This window comes from Panulirus ornatus, chromosome 41 (genome assembly GCF_036320965.1).
Source record: "Panulirus ornatus isolate Po-2019 chromosome 41, ASM3632096v1, whole genome shotgun sequence".
Taxonomy (NCBI): Eukaryota; Metazoa; Arthropoda; class Malacostraca; order Decapoda; family Palinuridae; genus Panulirus; species Panulirus ornatus.
The window spans coordinates 13,647,120-13,661,831 of NC_092264.1; the positions used below are offsets into that span (position 1 = coordinate 13,647,120).

At 41.2% G+C, this 14,712-nt stretch overlaps 2 protein-coding genes across 3 annotated transcripts in view; one reads left to right on the plus strand and one right to left on the minus strand.

The window, feature by feature from the left end:
* RpL27 (ribosomal protein L27) overlaps positions 1–14,712 on the plus strand; it is a 144,145-nt gene that overhangs the window by 16,057 nt on the left and 113,376 nt on the right. The gene's annotated exons all lie outside the window — the stretch shown is intronic.
* Mocs2B (Molybdenum cofactor synthesis 2B) overlaps positions 1–14,712 on the minus strand; it is a 101,765-nt gene that overhangs the window by 1,554 nt on the left and 85,499 nt on the right. For both annotated transcript variants that reach the window (XM_071686016.1, XM_071686015.1), the window contains exon 9: positions 8,444–8,592. In XM_071686016.1, coding sequence (XP_071542117.1) covers positions 8,444–8,592 — 149 coding nt within the window. The remainder of the gene's footprint in view (positions 1–8,443; positions 8,593–14,712) is intronic.

Consider the following 14,712-nt stretch of genomic DNA (forward strand, 5'->3'; position numbering starts at 1 on the left):
CTATTCTTTGCAGGCCTTTCACTCTCCTGCATGTTCAGGCCTCGATCTCTCAAAATCTTTTTCACTCCATCCTTCCATCTCCAATTTGGTCTCCCACTTGTCCTTGTTCCCTCCACCTCTAACACATATATCCTTTTTGTAAATCTTTCCTCATTCATTCTCTCAGTGTGACCAAAGCATTTCAATACACCCTATATATATATATATATAAATATATATATATATATATATATATATATAGAAAGTTGATAGAGAGGGATGGGTGATAATTGGTGCATATGCACCTGGGCATGAGAAGAAAGATCATGAGAGGCAAGTGTTTTGGGAGCAGCTGAGTGAGTGTCTTAGTAGTTTTGATGCTCGAGACCGGGTTATAGTGATGGGTGATTTAAATGCAAAGGTGAGTAATGTGGCAGTTGAGGGAATAATTGGTATACATGGGGTGTTCAGTGTTGTAAATGGAAATGGTGAAGAGTCTGTAGATTTATGTGCTGAAAAAGTACTGGTGATTGGGAATACCTGGTTTAAAAAGAGAGATATACATAAATATACATGTGTAAGTAGAATAGATGGCCAGAAAGCGTTATTGGATTACATGTTAATTGATAGGCGTGCGAAAGAGAGACTTTTGGATGTTAATGTGCTGAGAGGTGCAACTGGAGGGATGTCTGATCATTATCTTGTGGAGGCGAAGGTGAAGAGCTGTAGAGGTTTTCAGAAAAGAAGAGAGAATGTTGGGGTGAAAAGAGTGGTGAGAGTAAGTGAGCTTGGGAAGGAGACTTGTTTGAGGAAGTACCAGGAGAGACTGAGTACAGAATGGAAAAAGGTGAGAACAAAGGATGTAAGGGGAGTGGGGGAGGAATGGGATGTATTTAGGGAAGCAGTGATGGCTTGCGCAAGAGATGCTTGTGGCATGAGAAGCGTGGGAGGTGGGCAGATTAGAAAGGGTAGTGAGTGGTGAGATGAAGAAGTAAGATTGTTAGTGAAAGAGAAGAGAAAGGCCTTTGGACGATTTTTGCAAGGAAATAATGCAAATGAGTGAGAGATGTATAAAAGAAAGAGGCAGGAGGTCAAGAGAAAGGTGCAAGAGGCAAAAAAGAGGGCAAATGAGAGTTGGGGTGAGAGAGTATCATTAAATTTTAGGGAGGGTAAAAAGATGTTTTGGAAGGAGGTAAATAAAGTGCGTAAGACAAGGGAACAAATGGGAACTTCAGGGAAGGGGGCTAATGGGGAGGTGAAAACAAGTAATGGTGATGTGAGAAGGAGAGGGAGTGAGTATTTTGAAGGTTTGTTGAATGTGTTTGGTGATAGAGTGGCAGATATAGGGTGTTTTGGTCGAGGTGGTGTGCAAAGTGAGAGGGTTAGGGAAAATGATTTGGTAAACAGAGAAGAGGTAGTAAAAGCTTTGTGGAAGATGAAAGCTGGCAAGGCAGCGGGTTTGGATGGTATTGCAGTGGAATTTATTAAAAAAGGGGGTGACTGTATTGTTGACTGGTTGGTAAGGTTATTTAATGTATGTATGACTCATGGTGAGGTGCATGAGGATTGGTGGAATGCTTGCATAGTGCCATTGTACAAAGGCAAAGGGGATAAAAGTAGGTGCTCAATTACAGAGGTATAAGTTTATTGAGTATTCCTGGGAAATTATATGGGTCCGTATTGGTTGAGAGGAAGAAGGCATTTACAGAGCATCAGACTGGGGAAGAGCAGTGTGGTTTCAGAAGTGGTAGAGGATGTGTGGATCATGTGCTTGCTTTGAAGAATGTATATGAGAAATACGTAGAAGTGTTTTAGATATCTGGGAGTGGATCTGGCAGTGGATGGAACCATGGAAGCGGAAGTGGATCATAGGGTGGGGGAGGGGGCAAAAATTCTGGGAGCCTTGAAGAATGTGTGGAAGTCGAGAACATTATCTCGGAAAGCAAAAATGGGTATGTTTGAAGGAATAGTGGTTCCAACAATGTTGTATGGTTGCGAGGCGTGGGCTATGGATAGAGTTGTGCGCAGGAGGATGGATGTGCTGGAAATGAGATGTTTGAGGACAATGTGTGGTGTGAGGTGGTTTGATCGAGTAAGTAACGTAAGGGTAAGAGAGATGTGTGGAAATAAAAAAGAGCGTGGTTGAGAGAGCAGAAAAGGGTGTTTTGAAATGGTTTGGGCACATGGAGAGAATGAGTGAGGAAAGATTGACCAAGAGGATATATATGTCGGAGGTGGAGGGAACGAGGAGAAGAGGGAGACCAAATTGGAGGTGGAAGGATGGAGTGAAAAAGATTTTGTGTGATTGGGGCCTGAACATGCAGGAGGGTGAAAGGAGGGCAAGGAATAGAGTGAATTGGAGCGATGTGGTATACCGGGGTTGACGTGCTGTCAGTGGATTGAATCAAGGCATGTGAAGCGTCTGGGGTAAACCATGGAAAGTTGTGTAGGTATGTATATTTGCGTGTGTGGACGTATGTATATACATGTGTATGGGGGTGGGTTGGGCCATTTCTTTCGTCTGTTTCCTTGCACTACCTCGCAAACGCGGGAGACAGCGACAAAAAAAAAAAAAAAATATATATATATATATATATATATATATATATATATATATATATATATATATATATATATATATATAATGTAAAGAAAGAAGAAAGTTAAGAGTAAATGTGAATAAGAGCAAGGTTACTAGGTACAGTAGGGTTGAGGGTCAAGTCAATTGGGAGGTAAGTTTGAATGGAGAAAAACTGGAGGAAGTAAAGTGTTTTAGATATCTGGGAGTGGATCTGGCAGCAGATGGAACCATGGAAGCGGAAGTGGATCATAGGGTGGGGGAGGGGGTGAAAATCCTGGGAGCCTTGAAGAATGTGTGGAAGTCGAGAACATTATCTCGGAAAGCAAAAATGGGTATGTTTGAAGGAATAGTGGTTCCAACAATTTTGTATGTTTGCGAGGCGTGGGCTATGGATAGAGTTGTGCGCAAGAGGGTGGATGTGCTGGAAATGAGATGTTTGAGGACAATGTGTGGTGTGAGGTGGTTTGATCGAGTAAGTAACGTAAGGGTAAGAGAGATGTGTGGAAATAAAAAGAGCGTGGTTGAGAGAGCAGAAGAGGGTGTTTTGAAATGGTTTGGGCACATGGAGAGAATGAGTGAGGAAAGATTGACCAAGAGGATATATGTGTCGGAGGTGGAGGGAACGAGGAGAAGTGGGAGACCAAATTGGAGGTGGAAAGATGGAGTGAAAAAGATTTTGTGTGATCAGGGCCTGAACATGCAGGAGGGTGAAAGGAGGGCAAGGAATAGAGTGAATTAGATCGATGTGGTATACTGGGGTTGACGTGCTGTCAGTGGATTGAATCAGGGCATGTGAAGTGTCTGGGGTAAACCATGGAAAGCTGTGTAGGTATGTATATTTGCGTGTGTGGACGTGTGTGTATATACATGTGTATGGGGGTGGGTTGGGCCATTTCTTTCGTGTTTCCTTGCGCTTCCTCGCAAACGCGGGAGACAGCGGCAAAAAAAAAAAAAAAAAAAAAAAATGTAGAAAAGCAAATGGATTTGTATGTGGCATTTATGGATCAGCAGAAGGCATATGATAGAGTTGATAGAGATGCTCTGCGGAAGGTATTAATAATATATGGTGTGGGAGGCAAGTTGTTAGAAGCAGTGAAAAGTTTTTATAAAGTTTTTATCGAGGATGTAAGGCATGTGTACATGTAGGAAGAGAGGAAAGTGATTGGTTCTCAGTGAATGTAGGTTTGTGCCAGGGGTGTGTGACGTCTCTATGGTTGTTTAATTTGTTTATGGATTGGGTTGTTATGGAGGTGAATGCAAGGGCTTTGGAAAGAGGGGCAAGTATGCAGTCTGTTGTGGATGAGAGAGCTTGGAAAGTGAGTCAGTTGTTGTTCGCTGATGATACAGCACTGGTGGCTGATTCGTGTGAGAAACTGCAGAAGCTGGTGACTGAGTTTGGTAAAGTGTTTGAAAGAAGAAAGCTGAGAGTAAATGTGAATAAGAGCAAGGTTATTAGGTACAGTAGGGTTGAGGGACAAGTCAATTGGGAGGTAAGTTTGAGTGGAGAAAAACTGGAGGAAGTGAAGTGTTTTAGATATCTGGGAGTGGATTTGGCAGCGGATGGAACCATGGAAGTGGAAGTGAATCATAGGATGGGGGAGGGGGCGAAAATCCTGGGAGCGTTGAAGTGTGGAAGTGGAGAACATTATCTCAGTAAGCAAAAATGGGTATGTTTGAAGGAATAGTGATTCCAACAATGTTATATGGTTGCGAGGCGTGGGCTTTAGATAGAGTTTTGCGGAGGAGGGTGGATGTGTTGGAAATGAGATGTTTGAGGACAATATGTGGTGTGAGGTGGTTTGATCGAGTAAGTAATGTAAGGGTAAGAGAGATGTGTGGAAATAAGAAGAGTGTGGTTGAGACAGCAGAGGAGGGTGTTTTGAAATGGTTTGGGCACATGGAGAGAATATATATATATATATATATATATATATATATATATATATATATATATATATATATATATATATATATATATATATATATATTTATTTATATATTTTATTATACTTTGTCACTGTCTCCCACGTTTGCGAGGTAGCGCAAGGAAACAGACGAAAGAAATGGCCCAACCCCCCCCCATACACATGTACATACATACGTCCACACACGCAAATATACATACCTACACAGCTTTCCATGGTTTACCCCAGACGCTTCACATGCCCTGCTTCAATCCACTGACAGCACGTCAACCCCGGTATACCACACCGCTCCAATTCACTCTATTCCTTGCCCTCCTTTCACCCTCCTGCATGTTCAGGCCCCGATCACACAAAATCTTTTTCACTCCATCTTTCCACCTCCAATTTGGTCTCCCTCTTCTCCTTGTTCCCTCCACCTCCGACACATATATCCTCTTGGTCAATCTTTCCTCACTCATTCTCTCCATGTGCCCAAACCACTTCAAAACACCCTCTTCTGCTCTCTCAACCACGCTCTTTTTATTTCCACACATCTCTCTTACCCTTACGTTACTCACTCGATCAAACCACCTCACTCCACACATTGTCCTCAAACATCTCATTTCCAGCACATTCATCCTCCTGCGCACAACTCTATCCATAGCCCACGCCTCGCAACCATACAACATTGTTGGAACCACTATTCCTTCAAACATACCCATTTTTGCTTTCTGAGATAATGTTCTCGACTTCCACACATTCTTCAAGGCCCCCAGGATTTTCGCCCCCTCCCCACCCTATGATCCACTTCCGCTTCCATGGTTCCATCCGCTGCCAGATCCACTCCCAGATATCTAAAACACTTCACTTCCTCCAGTTTTTCTCCATTTAAACTCACCTCCCAATTGACTTGACCCTCAACCCTACTGTACCTAATAACCTTGCTCTTATTCACATTTACTCTTAACTTTCTTCTTCCACACACTTTTCCAAACTCAGTCACCAGCTTCTGCAGTTTCTCACATGAATCAGCCACATGAATATATATATATATATATTTTTTTTTTAATTTTCCAAAAGAAGGAACAGAGAATTGGGCCAGGTGAGGGTATTCCCTCAAAGGCCCACTCCTCTGTTCTGAACGCTACCTCGCTAATGCGGGAAATGGCGAATAGTTTGAAAGAAAAGAAAAATATATATATATATATATATATATATATATATATATATATATATATATATATATATATATATATATATATATATAAATATAAATAAATAAATATATATATATATATATATATATATATATATATATATATATATATATTTTTTTTTTTTTCTTTGCTTTGTCGCTGTCTCCTGCGTTTGCGAGGTAGTGCAAGGAAACAGACGAAAGAAATGGCCCCACCCACCCCCATACACATGTATATACATACGTCCACACACGCAAATATACATACCTACACAGCTTTCCATGGTTTACCCCAGACGCTTCACATGCCTTGATTCAATCCACTGACAGCACGTCAACCCCGGTATACCACATCGCTCCAATTCACTCTATTCCTTGCCCTCCTTTCACCCTCCTGCATGTTCAGGCCCCGATCACACAAAATCTTTTTCACTCCATCTTTCCACCTCCAATCTGGTCTCCCTCTTCTCCTCGTTCCCTCCACCTCCGACACATATATCCTCTTGGTCAATCTTTCCTCACTCATTCTCTTCATGTGACCAAACCATTTCAAAACACCCTCTTCTGCTCTCTCAACCACGCTCTTTTTATTTCCACACATCTCTCTTACCCTTACGTTACTTACTCGATCAAACCACCGCACACCATACATTGTCCTCAAACATCTCATTTCCAGCACATCCATCCTCCTGCGCACAACTCTATCCATAGTCCACGCCTCGCAACCATACAACATTGTTGGAACCACTATTCCTTCAAACAAACCCATTTTTGCTTTCCGAGATAATGTTCTCGACTTCCACACATTCTTCAAGGCTCCCAGAATTTTCGCCCCCTCCCCCACCCTATGATCCACTTCCGCTTCCATGTTTCCATCCGCTGCCAGATCCACTCCCAGATATCTAAAACACTTCACTTCCTCCAGTTTTTCTCCATTCAAACTCACCTCCCAATTGAATTGACCCTCAACCCTACTGTACCTAATAACCTTGCTCTTATTCACATTTACTCTTAACTTTCTTCTTTCACACACTTTACCAAAGTCAGTCACCAGCTTCTGCAGTTTCTCACATGAATCAGCCACCAGCGCTGTATCATCAGCGAACAACAACTGACTCACTTCCCAAGCTCTCTCATCCCCAACAGACTTCATCCTTGCCCCTCTTTCCAAAACTCTTGCATTCACCTCCCTAACAACAACATCCATAAACAAATTAAACAACCATGGAGACATCACACACCCCTGCCACAAACCTACATTCACTGAGAACCAATCACTTTCCTCTCTTCCTACACGTACACATGCCTTACATCCTCGATAAAAACTTTTCACTGCTTCTAACAACTTGCCTCCCACACCATATATTCTTAATACCTTCCACAGAGCATCTCTATCAACTCTATCATATGCCTTCTCCAGATCCATAAATGCTACATACAATATATATTTTTATATATTTTTTTATTATACTTTGTCGCTGTCTCCCGCGTTTGTGATGTAGCGCAAGGAAACAGACGAAAGAAATGGCCCAACCCACCCCCATACACATGTATATACATACGTCCACACACGCAAATATACATACCTACACAGCTTTCCATGGTTTACCCCAGACGCTTCACATGCCTTGATTCAATCCACTGACAGCACGTCAACCCCGATATACCACATCGTTCCAATTCACTCTATTCCTTGCCCTCCTTTCACCCTCCTGCATGTTCAGGCCCCGATCACACAAAATCTTTTTCACTCCATCTTTCCACCTCCAATTTGGTCTCCCTCTTCTCCTCGTTCCCTCTACCTCCGACACATATATCCTCTTGGTCAATCTTTCCTCACTCATTCTCTCCATGTGCCCAAACCACTTCAAAACACCCTCTTCTGCTCTTTCAACCATGCTCTTTTTATTTCCACACATCTCTCTTACCCTTACGTTACTCACTCGATCAAACCACCTCACACCACACATTGTCCTCAAACATCTCATTTCCAGCACATCCATCCTCCTGCGCACAACTCTATCCATAGCCCACGCCTCGCAACCATACAACATTGTTGGAACCACTATTCCTTCAAACATACCCATTTTTGCTTTCCGAGATAATGTTCTCAACTTCCACACATTCTTCAAGGCCCCCAGAATTTTCGCCCCCTCCCCCACCCTATGATCCACTTCCGCTTCCATGGTTCCATCCGCTGCCAGATCCACTCCCAGATATCTAAAACACTTCACTTCCTCCAGTTTTTCTCCATTCAAACTCACCTCCCAATTGACTTGACCCTCAACCCTACTGTAACTAATAACCTTGCTCTTATTCACATTTACTCTTAACTTTCTTCTTCCACACACTTTACCAAACTCAGTCACCAGCTTCTGCAGTTTCTCACATGAATCAGCCACCAGCGCTGTATCATCAGCGAACAACAACTGACTCACTTCCCAAGCTCTCTCATCCCCAACAGACTTCATACTTGCCCCTCTTTCCAAAACTCTTGCATTTACCTCCCTAACAACCCCATCCATAAACAATATATATATATATATATATATATATATATATATATATATATATATATATATATATATATATATATATATATACACACACACACACAGCCTTATTTTTTGCAGATAATGAGGGACTGTCTTTGTCTTTTCAAATAATTACTGCCAGTTGCCACAGTCAAATAAGGGGAGATCATGTTGAATCTTCCATGTATATGATTAAACTAAAATGTTATCAGATAAAATTTACCTTGAAATTGTACCTCAAATGACTTACTTTATCTCTGAAGTATTCCGGTGACATTCCTTCCAAGTGGAGCACTCTGTCCTCTAATAACTTTAGTCTTTTGTAAACATCTCTGGGTACTGGAGGTCCAGGAAGGAAATTGAGGTGGCTCTCCAAGTTATGAATACGCTCCTCAATACCTGAAAAGAAAGTGATACAGAGCCTAAAAGTCACAAAAGTGCAATGCACACAGGAGCATCATTTCAGATTTCACTTGCAGATGAGAGGTAGATTAAAATTTGTTTGGGATACAGTACACCCTGATTTATATGACATTATAATGTTTTCTGTCTTTCTGTCTCTTTTCAGTAACTATGTTCCCAATTCCAAGGGGTGTATCAGGTGTTACATACAGCCTCTCAGATTACACACACATCTTTCACCCATGCCCAGCACATCAAACTGAAACCTGTACCTCCACACTTACTGTATATGAGACAATACTTTTTCACTTTGCACTTTCAGGTAAATCTTCAAATGAGATATATGTTTCCACTCACAACACCTCTGTACATGTAACACTTCAATTGTGTCCAGTCCCAATTCATTCATTTAAAAAACATACCTGAAATATCTCTAGTCCAGTTAGACTGACTCATTGTATCTATTTCTTTTCAAGTCTGCCTCTCCTCTTTGTACTCTCAGCTCTACTTCAATAGTTCTTCTTGATCAGCTTCTCAAAAATCATAAATTCTACACAGCCATACAATTCAAAGAAACTTTCATTTAAGTGCCCTCCTAATGATTTCTTCACAACACATATCATATCAACCAATCACCCTTTCTTTTGACCCTTAAACATTAAACATCATCATATAATGATCCCTCAGATAACAGAAGCTCTGGTTTCATATCCAGCCATCCTATATCAGCACCAGTCTATAGAGGCCCTTTCCAATACCAGACAGGCAAGGAAAAAATTCACTTCTCATTACCCCTGTAGTAACCATTGTAAGTTCACATCCATCGATCTCTCAGGCTGTGCTTAGAGTCTTCCCATGAAAGTGCCTAATGTTGGATAACCTGAATGATAAAGAGAAACACTTATCATTATCCATTTATCCATTGGTGAAACATGAAGAAATAAGAGAGTCAGGGAGCGATTTCAGAGACCAAGGAGGAGTGAAGCCAACATGGGATCCCACCACCCTTGCACTCAGCTTTTATTTAGTCAGGGAGAGCAGCTTATGGAACAGCTGCACCTAATTTGCATTGATGTAATCTTAGAGTGATGGAGGACTTTGGTAACAGATGATAGTGAGAGCCAGAATATTTAAAACCATATTTTGACCATGATTATTTATACAGGAGTGCATGATGTATCATTTAATGTGCCTAAAATAATTCAGTATTCCCAAATGTATTCATGATATTCATCAGCAGTACTGATCCTGTGTTAGTCCTCTCTTATCTCAAGGGAAGGAAGGATCACCACAAATAGGTAAGCAACATTCCCTCCTCCCACTTATTTTTTTTTGGCATGTCGTGAAATATTACTTACCTCATGCTCCAAGAGTTCCCCTTATCTTTACAGTGCTCTTGCAGCACCCAGGAAGCTGTGGTGATGTGTGTGTCCACACTGAGAGACTGCAGAGCAACTGAAGTGTCTCTGCTGTGGTAGTTGCATATGGGTCTAATGGGTCCTGGGATATTTTGAATCATTATTTGTACTCATGTAGGGATGGGTCATGTCTCAACTGTAGATGGGAGAACGTGACTCATGTATGTCAGGGAAGTTTAGTTCCAGATGGATGTATGTCTGGTGGGATGGTGTTTAAGACTGATTTAGGAGGCAGTTGTTTAGTGCTTGTCAGGTCATTTCAGCGTGTGTGTTTTGTTTTTTGGAGGTGGAGGATCTCTGAGTAGAGGTTGCTGAAGTGTGAGATAGGGGTAAAGTTTTTATTTCTACTTGGGGGTTAGTGGTTAGTTATGCAGTGCTCTGGATGCAGTCCAGTGCTGCTGCAAGGATTTGAGTGCTAAGTATCTTACGATGGGATTGTATTTGGGAAGCTCCTTGTTTCACTGTGTAGCTGCTGAATATTTATGGTTGCTTGGCAGCCAGTGATTGTTCTGAGTGCTCTGTTTTATGTAGTTTGTAACTTTTTTGTAATTCCATATGAGAGGGTGATGACAAGGCAGATGAGGCATAGTTAAGGGAGCAGACGAATTGTTTGCAAAGGATGCTGAGTAGTTGTTTTGCTTACCCAGCTACTGTTCTTGTAGCATTCAGTTTGTATGTTGCTTTTAAGTTAACAATTTTGGTGTGAGGAGTAAATGTGTGTATCATTCAAGATACCTACAACATCTGGTGTTTTGTTCAGTGGTATTGATTGTCTATACAAGGTGACTCAAGGGTGTAAGTAGGATTCATGGCTTTCTGGGGTTAAGATAGTAACTGAAGACTTTTGCGGAGATGAACTATGTAGGTAGTAGTTGGTAGGCAGCCAACACCCAGGGAGATATATTACCAGTACTACCCACATGGGTATCAGGAGGGTTAGTGACATCTACTTAGTGAGCCAGCACTTTAGTGGTTGTCAGTTTGCACTCCTCTGACCCAGGTAGCTGTCTTTTCTTTCTGCCTCACTAACATTTGGACTACTGGCATTCTTTCCACAAACATACATTCTCTCTTTGTCATATGTAACAGTTGACAACACTTAAATTACGCAGCTCATTCTTCGTAACTCTAGATTTTCCTGCAGTGAGCACTATGCGCTAGCTCTGCCTTTTGGCAAAATGGTAAGAGCAGTAGATAGAAGTAGTAGATAGAACATTTACGGAGAATTATTAGGAAGACACAGTGGGTAGGAGTATTAGATAGAAGGAGTCATTAGGAGCATCTGCAAACACTGCACTAGACTTGCCCTCTGCCTGTGGCCTGTTACGGGTGAGACTCTAAAGGCTAAGAAGTGGCACTAGAGTCTTTTAGTTATGGAGACTCTGTTGCTGTGGCCATCCCTTTGAGGCAGCTCCAATTGGAATAGGCACCTGAGATACAAATAGATGAAATTATGTAGTCCTGCATATTTGTTGATGCTATTATGGCATCACGGTCTTGTGATGTTATTGGAAGGTCGTCTGTATATAAGAGGCCCTTCATGTTGTGTTTTGCTTAGTGTGATGGGAAGTTGTGTACAGAGAGATTAAAGAGGGTTGGAGAGAGAAATGCACTTTGAGGTACTCCAATGTAGAGTTTCAGGGATTTAGAGGTTAAGCCATTGTGAGTGTGTATGGCATAGTGGCTGGCTCTATAACTGGCCAACCTCCCTTCTTTTTTCTTCTTTTTTTCAGTGTTGTAGAGGTTGGTGTCATGTAACTTTTGTGTGAATGTGCCAAGGGATATTGTTAAATGCCATGTTGATGTCTATTGCCACTACTATTGCAGAGTAATATTGTGGTTGGTTGATTTCATCTGGAATGTATTCTGTGAGGTTAGTGATGGTGGAGTGGTTGGGTCTGAAGCTATGTTGAGTAAGTGAGTGCAGGATATTCATTTTGCTTCATTCTGTTGTGGATCAGTTTCTCACAGAGTCTGAATACTGAAGACAAAAGTGATATAGATGACAGAAGTTGTGGATTAGAGGGCTTTAGGACTGGTATTAGCAAGTTTCCAAGAGTTAGGAAATCTATTGTATAGCAAGGAGTAATTCCAAGATGTCTGTAAGTGCTTGGATTGCAATTGGTCCAGAGAGTTTTATGAGAAAGTTTGATGTGTTGTCAGAGTCTGTAGCAAGATTGTTCTTTAAGGTTTTCATTGCATTGTTTGTATCAGTTGTTTCTGGACGGATTTTATGTTGTTATTTGATGACTTTCCTGTTTAGGGTGAGGTTGGTTTGTGGCTGATTCTTAACTAGGGTCTCATGAATATGTTTGTGTGTTCTTTGGGAAAAGTAATGTCACCGGAACGGGGTCAAGGTGCATCATGACCTAGGGTTAGTTTAACTCGGTAAGTGTAAGTGTGGGTTGGTTACCTTGTGTCTTGTAGTTCATTGTGTTGATGAAGGAATGCTGGTTTGTATTTTGCCTTTCATTGGTTAGAACGGTAAAGGTGTTATCTAGGGTTTGGATTTATTCTCTGATTTCTGTTGATGGTGAATGGTCCTGTCTGAGCTGCTTTCTCTGTTTCACACTGTGTATAACTTATGGGGAGAAGTTTGGGTTATATTTCTATGCCCTTGTGATATGTGCCTTTTGCTGGCTAGGTTGACGTTAAAATGGTGAGACAATGATTGAGGGATGGGAAGCCATATGTAATGAAGTTTTAGTGCTTTGTTTCCATGTACTTGCCATACCATTCTCCAGCACAGTGACACTACAAAACAGCTCACAAACAATGACAACACCCTAGAAATACAATCTATGAGAATGAAATTTCTCAGTACTAACTACAATATAATCGACATCTAAATACCTCCATCTGTGTATACTCCATATGTTTCAGTATGGCTGACACTCTCCAATTGATCAAAATGGTTACTCATTTTCTAAATTAACTGAACTTTTTTCTTCCTTCCTGAAAATGATTACTCATTTTCTAAATCAACCTAAACTTTTTTTTTCCCTCCTGAAAGTTTCAGGAATAACACTGCAAGCACCGCTTCAGTATATCGCAAGACTCTACATGCCTACAGTGCAGCTGCCACAACGAAGACACCAAGGACTTACCACTTAACTGCCCTTCACTTTCTGCATGTAGACACATATACACAACAATACTACACTTTAAGACCTATGGTCCTGACCAGTAAATGTGGCTGGCTCCCTAAGTGCTGCAAGGGCCTCATGAAGATAGAAGGGACTCCTAGGGCAGGAAGTATATATAAAGATATATAGTGTAGGAGGAAAGCTACTAGAAGCAGTGAGAAGGTTTTTACCAGGAGTGTAAGGCATGTGTGCAAGCAAGTAGAGAGGAGGGCAAATGGTTTTAAGTGAAGTTGAATCTGTGGCACAGATGTGAGGTGTCACCATGGTTGTTTAATTTGTTTATACAAGAGTCTTGGAGAGAGGAGATAGTTTGGAGTTTGTAGGGGGTAAAGGGGGCCTAGCAAGTGAGACTTATTGTTTACTGATGACACGACACTGGTGGCAGTTTTGAGTTAGAAACTGCAGAAGTTTGTGACTAAATTTGAAAAAGTGTGAGAAAGAAGGAAGTTGAGAGTAAGTGAGAATAAAAGCTAGGTTATTAGCACAGGGGGACAGGTTAGTTGTGGTGTAAATTTGAATGGAGAAATTTTGGAAGTGAAGTGTTTTAGATACCTGGGAATGAACATGGCAACAAATGGAACCATGGTAGTGGAAGCGAGTCACAGGATGGGTGAAAGGACAAAGGTTCTAGGAACATTGAGGAATGTTTAGAGGACATTACCTGGGAGTGCAAAACTGGGTATGTTGGAAGACATAGTAGTCCCAGCATTGTTTTATGGATGTAAAGTATGCGTTTGTGTTTTGTCATTGCAGCATTTGTCGGGGAAGGGGTATCTTTGAGTATAGGTTTCTGAAGTGTAAAGCATGGGTAAACTTTTCATTATTATTTAGGGGTTGGTGGTCAGTAATATAGCAGTTACGTTAAGTTGGGTCTAGTGCTGCTGCAAAAAACTGAATGCTCAGCATATTTAAAAGAGACTGTAATGGAAGTATTTTAGTTTCAATGTGCAGGTGTTGTATGTTTGTGATTGCTAGACAGCTGGTGATTGTTCCAAGCATCTTGTTTTAAGTGGTTTGCAGCTTTGTTATATTTGATTTTATAAGGTGGGTGACCTGGCAGGTAAAGCATAGTTTAGGACAGAGAAGATGAACTGTTTACAAAAGGCATTAAGGAATTCTTTTCTCCATTTGAATCTGTTCTGAGAGCACTTGGTTTGTTTATGGCTTTGTGTTCATGTTATGGTGTGGGGAGTGAATGTCAGGGTGCACCATAAGTAATGCCCCATATGCTTGGGGCTTTATTGAGTGGCATTGGGCAGCGCTTATGCAGGAGGCAGGAAAAGGAGAGAAAGAAACAAGAAATAAAATTAGAAAAAAGACTCCACAAGTATCAAAAAAAGCAGAGCAAAATGCAATCATGAAACAGAGTTCTGACAATTTAAGAAAATTATACACAGTACTTCCGATACAATGGAATACTGAAGCTTTGTTTCATGGAAAACTTTCAAATAAAAAACAACAATACCCATCTGACATCTCTGTCAACCAAACTCGAACTTGGAACCATTCTTCATGATGATCTTAATCTTGAGAATTGCCAGGACACACTTTTC